Consider the following 14,693-nt stretch of genomic DNA (forward strand, 5'->3'; position numbering starts at 1 on the left):
CCATTTCTCACATGTATTGGAAAAAAAAAATTGCAGTCAGATGTAGCAAGCTTAAGCCCCGGGGTTCAATCAGGAAAATTTCTATGGTTCCAAGATAAAGAATTCTCTAAAACCGGGGTCTGTAGGCCGGGGGTTCAATCTGCAAAACTATGTGCTCCCCTTGTTCGATAAGTGACGTCATATATATTTTTCTTTGCCAAAGTAATATCTGAAATTACTGTATATTTGATAAATAATTGAAATTTTTTAATGATTTTATTTTTTTAATACATTTGATAAGTCATTTTCGATGAAAAATGTTGAAAAGGCTGTGTAAATCTTAGTTACCTATTTTATAAAATCAATTTTATTTAATTTTTTAAATTAATAAAAATTTTACTAAACAATTTATTTTCAATAAAATATCAAATAATTTTTATATCATAATTTGAATTTCTTAAAACTAAATATTTAATATTTAATTTTTCATTGTTCAATTTATTCAATTTATCAACAACTTATTAGGCGCTGATGATAATCATTTCCTTCCTGTGGAGCATGGACCCCATGAGCAGAAATTCTTTTTGACTTTCAAAACAAAATTAAAAGAAAAAGGTTTTTTGTATTATTATTATTGGAAAGACCTTCGATTATGTTTAAGATTTCAACATGTAAAGAGTGCTGTTAAATGTATTTTATTTTTATTTTTTACATTTTAACTTTTTTAAATTTTTGTAAGTAAAATTATTTAATTATTTTTTTAACAAGTTTTAGAAAATGAATTTTTAAAAAATTTTGAAAGTTTTTTAAAATAAATATTTAGAAATTTTTAAAAGTTTTTGAAAATAAATTTTGTCAAATTCTTAAAAGTTTTATGAAATCCAGTTTAGAAAATTTTTAAAATTTTTCAAAAATTCATTTTCAAAAATTTTGAAATGTATCAAAATATTTTAATACAAAAATTTTGGAAATTAAACATAAAATCAAATAAAAAATAAAAAGAACAAATGATTTGAAGTTCTTAAAGGTAAAAAAAAAAAAATTTAATTTCACTCATTTGAAGTAAAAAAAGCATAAAGTCAAAAGTAAATCATTTTTTTATTATTATTTGATTTCGTATTTACTTTCATAAAATTTTATGTTAAAATATTTTAATACGATTAAAAATTTTTAAAAATAAATTTTCAAAACATTTTAAAAATTTTCAAAAATAAACTTTTGGAATCTTTAAAAGTTTTTAAAGATATATCTCCAAAAACCTTCATGATTTTTTAAAAATTTATTTTTTAAAACGTATTTGTAAAAAATAAAAGATAAATAATTTTACTTACAAAAAATTAAAAAAAAAAAAACTTAAGTTGTGAAGAGAAAAAAATGGAGTACATTTAACAGCACTCCAATGGACTTTGTGTTGATGTATTATTGTTGACTTGGAATTTTAAATATTTTTTGTTATCCTGAATTTTCTAAAAAATTTTGTAATTAATTATTATTTTTTATTTTAAAAAAATCATGTGAACTGAAAAATACTAAAAATTTCACATTAACAGTCTATGAAAGCTTCACACCATGATCACTATATCACAATTAACGATTTTTTTTATTGTGTTATCAATTATTCTTGATTTAACTCGTGATGTTAACACAATGATTAAATTGATCAAAATTAGATCAAAATGGCAAAAATGAACATTTCACTCCAATAAAATGATTAACCAAATACCATTCTAGGTTTTAGTTGGAACTTTGATCCAAAGAAGGACAAGACTTGGAGTGCAAGAAATTTCCTTACCATAGAAGTAAATGTAGGGTGAGTTAGAAGAAAATTAGAAGGGCTAACATCTCCCTCAGTCAGTGTTGCGAATAAGAAACCTCGCTTCCACATTGTTGTGCTTGTACATGAATGGAAGAGCTAATATAACAATTTCGTGACCATAATTGTTGATATCTGACATAAGCCATCACTGGCATTATTTCTGAAACTTCAAATATTGAATAAGAAAACCAAAGCCGCCATTTACAACAAGGAATTCTCAAAGAAACACTTGGAATGAACAACTAATGGAGCAGGATCTCTTCATCATGGAGAATGAATCCAAATATTCTTATTTGTAAGCAGTTATTTTATAACCATTAACAATATAGTCATTCCCTTCAACAAATTGACTACCAGAATCCTCTTTCTCATCTACAATTAAGTATAATCCAATCCGATCGAGCTCCCATTGACTTCAGCAGATATCAGTTTATCCTTTCTATACTTGTCTTACTACTATCACTTTCACTACTTCCGCCTCCAACTTCAATCGTAAACACATACACTTTGGTAAGTATTAGTCTATGTACTTTAAGTTATAACCACAGGGACAAAAACAAGACAACTATCATCAGATCATTATGTTCTTGATAAGTTCTAGATTCTATATCTCTTTTGGTTTGTTCGGTACTTTGCTTTTGTTTTTGGGTCGTTTTTGTAGGAAAGAGGGTCAATGAATTCAGAGAAATCTAATAGAGGAAAAGTATCAATATGCCGGATTCATGCATGAAGCGGTTATCTCCTACACAATGTCCACCTCCTGATGTCAACAGCAAGAACAAAAAATCTACTTGGGTAACCAAGGGCCATAACTAATATGCCTGATGGCTACAAAACAAAAACTTGCTGTGTAAGTAATAATCTTCTAAAATTAAGTAGCAGATATAGAAGAAATAAAGAGACAAGTGAGAAGATACGACAAGTGCAGCTGAGCCAATATCCTGAAACATAACTCTATCCCTACTCTTATCAGTTATTGTTACGCTTGTGATTTCGAAAAGTACTAATTTTGATGGTTTTTCTCGTAATGGTGTAATGCTCTATCTGGTCAAACTCTTTTATCTCATTTTTCTCTCCTATTGAATTGAACACAGGTAAAAATATTTTTGTTTCTCCTTTTCCCTCATCCCTTCCATTCTCCCATTTTAATTTCGCCACAAAAGGGAAGCCTTAATTTCAAACTTATAGCTTAACACTCAATCTAAATGTCAACGACCACTTAATGTTTCCATCTTAATTTGTTGACTAAAAGATAGCTAATGCATTCAACAGCATAATTGTGATTTGACAATTAGATGATTCCTCAATAACTTAGAAGTTGCTAGAACGATGAAGATTATATAGATTCTTTTTTTTTTTTAAACAGGATAACTGAAGATCATATAGATTTTTTGCACATGTTACAGATTTATAAGGGGTATATAATATATGTGTACTGCTGAAAGACCACAAACCTACTGGCCTTAAACGAATGATTTGTGGATGATCCTCCGTAACTTGTGAATTTTTTACCTCAACTTAAAAGCCATCAGTGAACCCTTGCTCCTGTCAACTTTCTTTGCCCCAAAGTACAAAGCAATTCATAATCCTGCATATTTGAATGCATTAGAAATGCTCATACAAGCACAACTAATAACTTCCTTTTTCATCCTCCTAATGTAACTTGTAAGTATGGACTCATTGCCACCTATAAAACCCTCCTGGCATGGTATATAGCAACAAGTTTGGCATCTAAGACAACTAGTAATCTGAATTTTATGCGGGAAAAAGCGAAACTTATGGCAGTGCAGTTACAGCTGCATAACAGTGTAAAAGAATGCAATATGTACCTGTACAATAGACTGTGCACAAAGCTTCCCTGAAAGAACAGCACCTTCCATCGAAGCTAAATACTTTTGCTTTGTGTAATCACCCGCTAGATAGAATCCCTCTATCGGAGATCTTTGCAAGGGACGGCAGGGTTCACAATTTGGTACAGTTTTATATACAGATCTGAAATGACATTTAGCTTCAAGTTTCAGTAGGGAATCTAGTGACCAAGGTATGTAAATTGACTTAACACCTGCAATCCATTTAAAATAGGCAAAGTTGCATATAAAATTTAAATATTAATACAAGCATTCATTGTAGCATATGTATGTACAAACATATGGTACTAAAATCCTGTTTAGAGATTCTAAAAGAATGCACTCAGTCTAACCTTGGTGTTTTAACAACATGGTACTTTACGACTTTTGCTTTGCTCTGATCTGCAGAAATTTCATCAGGAAAGAGCTTTGCAAGTTCCTTCATTGTAACGTCAATAATTTCTGAGTCACTTCGTGCAATCCATTCTTCTGCAGGAGCAAAAACTAACTCCAACATGGATTGGTTTGGATTGTAATATTCCTGCATAAAACAATAAAGCATTAATTAGTGGTCTCATGCAGGAATGAGCAGACAAGAAGCTAATGCATTTAGCCTCTCTTTATATAATGTAAAAAAAATTAAAAAGTGGGGTTGAAAGGGTTATATCTCTGCGTGTATCTTTTTGTTTTTTTATAGTTTTTACTTTCTGAAACTTTCCTTTTTTTCTCAATTCTCATGGCAGGTAGAGTCAAAATTACACTTTCACTTCCAAATGTTCTTTGGATTTGAAAGTTAGGAATGAATAGGTTCACCTGCCAAGGCTAAGTCAAGTCCATAGCATCTGCCATTTCATGGTTTCAACATACAACCTTGTTTCAAGATTTGGAACCCGTCATGATACATTTCCACTCATTCCTTCATTTATTTTCCTTTTGAAAGATGTCAACCAACAATTAATAACTATAGATTTTTCATTAGATATTTTCATGTTAATGGAAGAAGACATGCTCATGGTTACTGTGTCTCATCTAGGTGGTGCATTGGCCAAAAAAAAAATCTAGGTGGTCCCACACTAGCATAATTACCCACACATCTGCAAAAACTATTGAACAGACAATTCAAATAGTAAGTTTTTTTTTTTCTTTTTCTTTTTCAAGCATGAAAATTATTAGTACATAAAATTCAGGTTTTAACATCCAATAATTTTGTTATGCAACGAAGGCACATTGTAGTTAAGACATGTAATTCTACCATATACACTGAAAAATTCTAGGAAGATTGTAAATAATGTCACTGATATCCAATATCTAGGAAAATGCTGGCAACATGGTTGCCTAAAGAACATAAATTCAACAGCAATAAAAAAGAAAATTTACAGAGTTTTTACCTTACATGTTACGGACATGTCAGCATATACACTTAAAAGGGGACTTCTGCAAGCAAACAAGAAAAATGGTTAGGAGAGTGTAAAAGGAAGTAGTTGATAAGAGAGGGAAATGAAAATGGAAAGAGTGAAAAACACTATTGCAATATAGTTTAATGCAAAGATGTCCAATTGATTTGGCTAGACAATTGAGGATAACCATTCTTCCTAAACCCCACAATCCCCCATGGGATTATTTCAGGTCATTTGAATCCCAAAAAACATTATTACAAATATTTAATAATTAAATTGTGTTAAAAAATAAAACAATGCAACAGATTTGCTTGACTATCAATAGGCACAGGCCCCATATTTGTTCTAATAATGCCTCTACACTAATGCCTCTACACTAGGGTTTCCACATTCTTATAAGCAAAGAACTTTTTCCTCCAAATCTATTCAATTTCAACTTCAACATGAATATTAAAATTCAGAAACACAATTAGTAAAAATTCATAAAGCTACTAAGTCGCAGGCAGAAAATAAACATTAAAGCTGTATATTAGCAAAGAGGGGGAAACGGGGCGGATAGATGAAGTAGGAAGACCTGCTAAAGAGTAGATGATCATAGGTGTTCTTCAATTTCCTATCAAACCTGCAAATGGAGATAATTTACATCACTCAAACCAGGGATTCTTCTATTAACTTTTGAAGGAAAAGGTATAAACATATGCATATTACAGTCTAAGAACCCAAAACTAACTGTGTTCATAGCACTATAGAAATTAAAGTATCTGCTTATAAGGGAAATAGCAAGCATGTTAAATTCATTTCATCAGTGGAGTGCCGTAAATTGATAGGAAATTGGAGACATAAATGCTTGTGTACAAGAATTCTGAGCAAAAACAATGCAGCATTCTGATGGGAAATCTCTGAAGCAAGTTGGGCACAATGTAAACCCCAAAGGTTTTAAAACATTGTGAATCCTCCACTTCTCTTGCAATTCATCTAATGCAAGAAACAACTTCTTGCCATCTCCACTCAACAATTACCTCTTGCATGTGAATTCCAACCATATCAGGCTGTCAATTGAGCTCCACTCCACATAGTATGAGCACTAAATGTACTCCACGACGTACCTCTTGCATTATGACCCTACAGTATTGGACATGATATAACCTCAAATGAACTGCCCCTTTTTATATAACCATAACTAAACCGCCCCAGTTAGTCCCCTTTTCAATGGGAGAATAAGGGCATACCATGGGATATTCAACCAAAACCCCAGAGCTTTTTAGTAATTCTTAACAATGCTGAGATGCAAAGAACAAAATTGCACCACATAAACAACCAAAGGAAATATTCTATTAGTTTATAATTCAAATTCAAACGAATATAATTTTTTTTTTATGGCCTTTTATGTACAAACGGGGTTTTTCTCTATACAAAACATCCAAATGTTTAGAAAACAAAAAATTATCTCATTACATAAACTAATTACAAAATTGCACCACATAAACAACCAAAGGAAATGCATGCCTGCTTTTTTAAACTACTGTAAAAGTGGAGAAGTAAGAAACTAAGCAACCCCAGACCCAGAGAGTCATAACACATGGTCAACACTCCTGGTTTATGCTTAGAGGGTGTGTCCAATGAACGGTATAACACAAATGACGAGCAATATATGTGGCTGAACAACATATACCAGTCCATTTCTCCATTTCTCCAGAATACTTATGATGTCAGACTCTACGCCAGGTGCACTCAACTGGATTATAATATGCTGCATGAGGACTCAACCATTCAGCTCATGGTCAAGATCAGAACAAGCTTCCACAGTTATCGTTTCTTCCCAATCAGTTCGTTTAAGTTTCCAGGTTAAATTAGTTGAAGAGATATCTATAGAAAGTCAATGGAATCTACTTACTTCAAAAAACACCTTTCTGAAGTTCAAAGATTTAGAAAGAAGTGGGAGGAGAGAGACAGAGCAATAACTATATGAACAAATAATAGAGTCTACTAACCATATGTGAACATTGATAACTGGAACTCCAACTAATTTCTCTAATTTCTTGAAGTATGAAATCTCTCTCCAGTCTTCAGGCAAAAGTAGCTTTAGGATATCAACTGATAAGACCAACATCCATCACCTATTATTAGAGAAGCCAGTGATACAGTAAAGCAAATTATATCATTCAATAGGAAATAAAGTATACCTGGAGTTGCAATTACATAAGCATCTCCTTCAATTGTATTGTCATCAGTTAGAAGAAAACTCTTCACGGTCCCATCATCATTAAGCTCTATTTTCTTTATTCGTGAGTTCAGCCGGACCTCACCACCCAGTGATTCAATATGATTAACAATAGGCATGCAAAGCCTCTCTGGAGGGTTGCCATCCAAGAATGCCATCTTGGATCCATTTTTCTCCTGTGGATGGATTTCCATACTCTTAGAAAGCTAGTGTAATGTTGTAATACCCTGTTTTCCTTCCATTTTGTATGACCTTGACTCTAAGTAAATTGAGGTTAATATACCAATGAAACCTTATTTGAAATACAAATTACAAAAGCATCACTAGCTGAAGATGCTTCTAGCATATCAGAATTACAAGAAAAGATGTGATCTCAAACTAACTGTAGAACATCCAATATGTCAAAATAAAAATTACATATCTGTTACTCAATCTATATTAACCTAATTCACCAAAAGGACCTAACAGATTACCCTTTATATATCAATCTGAAGCAGAAATAAAAAGGAGAAAGGAAGATAAGGAAGGAATTTGCATTTTTTTTTTTTAATTCCTGTTTTCATTTTACTTATCAAAGGATTTAGTTCAGATTCAAATTGATAACTTATACAACAAAAGTCATTTGAAAATACATACAAATATGATGGCTGTTCACATAAATGATTTACTAATTGACGATCACTTTGAAGCCAGTAAAGGTATATATTGCCAGCAACAGTATTAAAGTCGGGAATTGAGTGTACTCCATCCCTCTGTTGCCAAGAGAGGGAGACAGAGAGGGAGAAATAAATGATCACAAATTGCCAAGGAGATAGCTCAGCCATGTACATTGCTAGTGTCCTCCAAATTTCTGGCTAAAAACCATTGGAACACCAAAAACTAGAACGTCATACTACTTTGAGAGAAAATATGGCCACAACAAAGAAGACCAAATTATGCGTTAATTGAGGTGTCCATGTTTCATATCTATAAATTCCTTTGTAATGCAAATAATGTCATTACTACTGGCATACAGCACAGGGTTTCTGTTAAGAGCTAACAGTCAAGAAAAATTCAAACACAGATCATTTTAATGATTTTGTTGCTGACCTTGTATCCAATATAATCAAGTTGGGAACCATACCTGAAGAAATCTGTTTAAAGCAATCAGTATACATTGCATTGAAAGTTCATCTGGGTTAATGAAGTTCAGTGCCTTTGACATGGCAATAAACACCTCGTTAGTCACACGATCAGGTACACCCTGAAAACAAAAATGGCAAAACCATTAGTCTTCTTTATTTTTAATTCATTTAGCAGGTATTTGCTACTTACTGCAATTAATACCAGATTCATTAATAATGACGTATGGGCAGTATATAATGAATGCAGAGGGTATTGCATTCATTAACTGATAGAGTTTGCATCACTTATAAAAGTTCACTATAATAACATAACTCTGCGCATGGCAACTTGGTTTCTAATTTTTCTTTTAGTTACACAATTCCACGAATTCAACCTCTCCCCCCTCCCTCTTCTTTTTCCATTTTCCTAGAAGCATTGGACAATACTTTTCCCAAACTAAAAATTTGCCATCTTGATGTTTCATGTTTTACTCAAAATAATTATGAAGAATCAGCACTAAAATCGACTGACAGAGTCATGCACACATATAATATTAGGGACATAGCACAAAAATAGACACCTTAGAGGCTCATAGTGACTTAAAAGTTCAAAGAAATCCAGGTGCAAGGTTTGTTGCTTATTATACTTGAGCTCTTATGCACCTTTCTTAAGCAAAGAAAGTGTCATGTATTTGCTAATGGCATAAAACTCTGTATCGGTCCCCATACATGCATGTAACCACAGGAAAGCAAATTAATTGTCATTATATGAGCAGAACTTCAAGTGGACAAGGCTCTTTTTGGAAAGTTTTTCATCAGGATGAACTAAGCTCAGCCTTTCCATTTATGTACATGCTATTAGCATCAAAAGGAGAATTTTATCAAAACTAACAGCATACCTGCTTTTTCATCCACTCTTTAACACTTAAACCATCTTGGGCCTCAACATAAGGTTGTCCACCAAGCATTGCTGGTAGGAGTCCTATTGCAAACTTCACTTTCTCTGGCCAAGTCAGCATTTCATTGTTCTTCAAAATGGCCCATATCCCTGTCAGTTTCAATTGACAAGAAACGTAAGCCAAGTGGATGCATTGAATTTTTACTTTTGTAGGCGTTAGTGCTGGCATTCAACATCTGTGGAGAAAATTCCACATAAATTTAAATGATAAGGGAAAAACGAAAGTTTCCCTTCACCCCAATGGGTCCAACAATATGAATCAGACACATCCTATTAGAGTAACGCAATTCATCACCCAATAAGACATACCTTCCTGCATACAGGCACACTAGAAGAAAAAAAATGATAACAAATTTTGTAATTTGGTCCTACATCAAAACCTTATAGAAGGAAAATCCAAGCAAACAATCTAGTGATTTGAATCAATCCAAGCAAACAATCTAGTGATTTGAATCAATCACACAAAAAAGATTAAAGAGTTGAAACAGGGAACAAGCCAACATACAAAGATATAAAGTGGTTTGGCACAATTTCTATCATGGCCACAACAAGAAGAAATTCTACCATTCAAAGATCAAGAAATTACAAGTGGTCACTCTCCCAAAACCATACATGCAACCGTCATGTGTTTTTCTTACTCACATGCTCATTGGCAGACTTAGAAACACTACCTTTCCTCAATGAAGAGCCTGGAAAGTTTATACACAAAGAGTAGTACACATGCACTAGAATCCCTCTTGACTTGAATATGCTGAAACAGATTCAATGTGTTATATGAAACTTGGACAATCAAACCACACTTATATTTTTATCATTTTAAAGAAGCTCAACACTTCATGAACAGAAGTCAATATTATGCCACAAGCTAGTGTAAAACAAAACTTAAAAGTGAAGTTCGAAAAGTAGCCCAACTCTCAAAGCTCAAAATTTCAAGAAAGCAAAAAACTAATCTTCAATTAAATGACATCTAACTTAAAACCAATTAACAATACGTGGAAAAACCAGTTTTGAATATAGGATTGGTCCTAAGAAGCCCCATCTTAAGTGATCTGGGATTACCACGAGCCAATGAGGACAACTAATGCTACAGTCTTATCGTTTCTATAAGTGAAAACAATTAAAGGGAATTGAAGGAAGGGGGGTGAGCAATTTGGGTGACTGGAATCATACCATATTTGTTAGAAAACGTAATGCCCAAAGTGTAAATTCTATAATATATTTTTATAGAGTAGATATAATGAAACTTAATTGGTAATTCACAATAAATACACAGAAATGGCAAGAACAAACACCAAAAGCAAACTGGAATACATTGACTAACTTATAAGCTAGAGTAGTGACAAAAGCGAACAAACTTATTGCAAATATTAATTAACCAGTAGAACAAAGTCTTGTTTATATCCAACCAATTAAATGGACACACACAAACAAGCAGGCGGCTTTATTTTTTATTTCAAACTTTGTTGCCTTGAACTGTTGGTAAAAGCAAAAACATATTTTCATAGATTTGTACAAACAGACAGAAATTTTAGTTACATTGTATTTAAGTTGTTTACCATTTAAAGGTGCAGGTAGAACTTCTGGAAAATCAAATCGGCTGAACTCTCCAGGTTTATTTGGCATTGCAAATATCATAGAATGCTCCTTCCATTGCAACCGATCATTGATGCCAAGTTCTCCAAACAGGTTTTGCACATTTGGGTAAGCCCCAACTTGCCAAAAAGAAAGGAAATAATAAGAATATTTTGAGCAAAGGAAAAAAAAATGTTTCAATCTATTAAGATAGTTTGGTACAATACAACAGTCAGGAGATGAAAAAGAAAACTACAGGTGGATAATATTGCCCGAAATCTCCACAAGCCTATGTATTTACAACTTTCAAGTACTAAAAGGGAGGACGATAAAATAAAAAATCAAATCAATTCACTGAATGAAATTAACAAATACAAGGCTACAACCTTCAAACATCTAAAGACGAAAACCAGGTAGGGAAGGCCTAGAAAACAAAAAATGTATCCATACTTACAGAATATATGTAGGCCTGTCTCATACCAATCTCCATCCTCATCTCTCCATGCAGCCACCTGTTAAAAATAAGACTAAACTCTAATCTCTCAAAAAAGACAAGGAAAAGGGAAAAGAACATCTTAAACCACATAGGTAAGCATGTCCTCATAAAAGCTTAAAATATTTACAAGTTGAAAGAAATTTTAATTGCTAAAAGATCAACAATTTAATTCAAACCAAAAGTTTTTTCCCTTTTTTTTTTTTTGCATGTGATTGGAGGCTCAAGAAACGCAAGTTCAAAGACATTATCTACAGAAACTCAAGTTAGTTATTAATGCAGTTGAGTTTCTCATGGTAGAGACTATTTAATTGATGTTGCATGCCATAAATTTAAAAAATAAATAAATAAATAATAACCTAAAGCTTCCTTAAACAAATCTTGCAATTAAAATTGTGTTTTCTTCATTAAAGATGAACCGAGAGATAACTCCTCATCTTCTGCACAATAAGATTTTAGAAATGATTCAATAATATAAATAAGTATAAATTTCTATGCAACAGAGTAGTGCAAAAACCTTTCCACCTAGAACATCTCTTGCTTCTAGCAACAGAGGTTTGTGACCTGCATCTGCTAAATATTTTGCAGTTGACAAACCAGCCAAACCTGCAAAAATTCAAAAGTGGCTAGTCTAGTCTAGTAGCAAAAACAAACTCAACTGATGGATCATGCATTATATCTAGAACCCTGTAATGACCTAAGGTATCATTCACAAGACTAATTCCTGAAACAAATACATTGCAAAGGCATGCAGAAAACACAGAAGGAACAAAAATTTAGTTATTACACCAATATCAACCAAAGGCCAAAAAAGGGCTACATATAAATACTAGTAATAGCTTTCAAGCATGCAGATTCTCCCTTATCCATAATACAAAAACATATTCACCCTTGAAAGCTATCGCAAATGCGATCGGTACAATGAAACGAACAAGTTGTTCACATTCAAAGAGTCTGGACTCTTATGACATAATCATTACCTATTTTACTAGCATGCAAACCATCTAATTTTCAAAAAGCACAGGGCCCTTAATTGGCACAGCCTTCTAAACAATAATAGAAAATGTCACATCAACAAAAAAACTTGAACACAAAATCACAACCCAATGACAGAGTATGGAATTCTCAACAGGAAAACGTCTTCATAAATTTAGCTAAAAACCAAGGCAGAATGAAGCCTAGGCAAAATTCAGTTTACCGGTATGAAAATTATATAAATTTAAAAAAAAAAAATTAGCTACTACAAATGGCACAAAGAAGCCACAAAAAATTCGAAAGGGATAGAAAATGGATTTTCCAATAGACAAAGAAAACACACACTAGAATTAAGAAAAAAATCACACCTGCACCAGCAATTATGACTTTCAATGGCTTAGTTGGACGGGGAGCAGAACGAAAAGAAGCAGATAAAGACGCAGCCTCCAAAAAGTTAACAGTATTCTCAAGCTCAGGTCTTGGATAATCTATACAAAGCACCTGGTCATAATAATAGAAATAGCAAAAATTATTCTTTCCACTATCACAAAAGGGTAAGATTATCCAAATATTCATCAACACCAACCAACCTGCAAAGGGCAAGCACCCTTACTTGACCCCTTTTTAAAGGGAATTCTCAAGGTATGTCCCATGGATTCACCACTTCTAAAAGCTAAGACGCTTCCCATGCTTATTGTGTTGCTTTGGCAGTTCAAATGCACAGCAGAAACACTCCCACAGAGACTCATTTTCTTCAAAACCAAAATACTACAGGTCAGATTTTTATGACCCAATTCAACTGCAGCTGTTGCAAAAAAAAAAAGCAAAAATAAGAAATGGGCAATTGTAGTTTATCAACATAAAGAAGAAAACATCAAATTATTCATAAACAAAAAGGCAAAATAAACCCCTTTGTCCCTCAACAAAGCCAAAAATAATAATAATAATAATAATAACAACAATACTTCTTTGAATAGAGAAAAAAGGGTAATGGAGAAGCTAACCGAACACCAACAAATCAACGCCAAAGAAGGGGTAGATTGAATTATTTCAAAAAAAATTGTTAAAAAAACTTGATTTGCCTTAATAATAGAAAGTGGGATATGGAAAGTGGTTTGGGACACAGGCAGAGGAAGTTGTGGAGGTGATAAGTTAACGTGTACGTATTTTTTTTTAGAGTGGATTTGGCCGAAATAGAGGGAAACACGACATAAAATCATATAAATGGACTTTTGGCAGATTGCTAGGTCAGTGGGTTGATCACTGTTAAAAGAATATTCTTTCAATGGCAATGCCTCAACTCACTCAACCAACAAACTACCAGACCAGAGCTATTGCCTCTAAGCTCTAAGCTATTGGTAATTTAGTATCTCCAAACTCTTCGCTTTAACCTTCTTTTCAATTTGCTAATTATTTTGTTTTGTACAATGCAATTTGTACCATAAATCAGTTTTATTAAATTTTTATAGGACTCAAACATGGCATGTGCTGTGGGTGACAGTATTTCATAGATTAAGGGTTAGCATAAATCGATAAAGGATGGAAATAGATCGAATTGGGTTAAACCCTACAGACCAAATTAACGGACATTTTTAATAAATTTTTAAAAATATTATAATTGCTTAATTTCAGATTCATATATTTTTAATTGCTGGTGCACTTGGAATTAAAAATGTCAGTTAATTGGGCATGTTAGGTTATTAATGTCAGATTAATAAATTTTTAGTAGAAACCATTGAAAGTCATTGAAAGTATTAATTTAGAGCATGTTTGGATAATTTTGACAAGCTTAATTTCATTACAACTGTAGCATAGAAAATTAATGTTCATCAGGGATTTCTTGTGATGAACTGATGACTTACATCAGCTAGAACAGGTATCCATTTCTGCATAAGAAAAACTAAAGTAAAGGATGAAAAATTAACCATCTTTACCAAGAGAAAAAAAATTCAGCAATAGCTCTAATCATATAGATCATATCGTCAGCTAAAAACAAAGGGAACTGAGAGGAAAAGTACATAGAAAATATAGTTTAAAAAATCTCGGAAATTCATTCTAGGGTCCCCTCTTTTTCCAGCTGTAAGTCCTCTTACCCTATACCCACCTCTACTTGATCCTCTTCCTCTTGCACCGGAGCCTCTGTTAATTGATTTGCCATCCTTCACTTCCACAAGAGAATGAAGCAACTCATCGCAAAGAATGCAACCGGTATGCAACGTAGCTCCATCTACCAAAGGAGTTGTTTTCTGGGAGTAGGACAAGGTAATTGCATTTGCTGCAGTAAAGTCTCCACTTCGGAGCACTTACCGGGTCTTAAAACAAGTGTTCCGCT

General features: G+C 32.9%; 1 protein-coding gene across 7 annotated transcripts; it reads right to left on the bottom strand.

Annotated features, from left to right (window-relative positions):
- Positions 1–3,113: 3,113 nt before the first annotated feature.
- Positions 3,114–14,693, bottom strand: LOC111307810 (15-cis-phytoene desaturase, chloroplastic/chromoplastic). Of its 7 annotated transcripts, none has more exons than XR_016332139.1 (15): positions 13,366–13,592; positions 12,952–13,113; positions 12,730–12,862; positions 11,904–11,992; positions 11,348–11,405; positions 10,878–11,033; positions 9,263–9,411; positions 8,384–8,503; positions 7,223–7,436; positions 7,031–7,133; positions 5,614–5,661; positions 5,031–5,076; positions 3,996–4,183; positions 3,625–3,857; positions 3,114–3,383 (listed from the first exon to the last, which is right to left on the bottom strand). XR_016332139.1 is itself a non-coding variant. In XM_089751993.1 (15 exons), exons 2-15 carry the CDS (start codon positions 13,108–13,110, stop codon positions 3,324–3,326), a joined length of 1,686 nt encoding a protein of 561 aa, XP_089608119.1. In that variant the 5' UTR covers positions 13,111–13,166; positions 14,466–14,693; the 3' UTR covers positions 3,114–3,323. The 7 variants fall into 7 exon arrangements, 5 of the variants coding, with proteins under 5 accessions (XP_089608119.1, XP_089608118.1, XP_022761801.2 ...); XR_016332140.1 differs by having other exon boundaries at positions 12,952–13,166; positions 13,366–13,556; XM_089751993.1 differs by lacking the exon at positions 13,366–13,592 and adding an exon at positions 14,466–14,693 and having other exon boundaries at positions 3,625–3,787; positions 12,952–13,166.

This window comes from Durio zibethinus, chromosome 22 (genome assembly GCF_047325235.1).
Source record: "Durio zibethinus cultivar Kanyao isolate XHJ-2024 chromosome 22, ASM4732523v1, whole genome shotgun sequence".
NCBI lineage: Eukaryota > Viridiplantae > Streptophyta > Magnoliopsida > Malvales > Malvaceae > Durio > Durio zibethinus.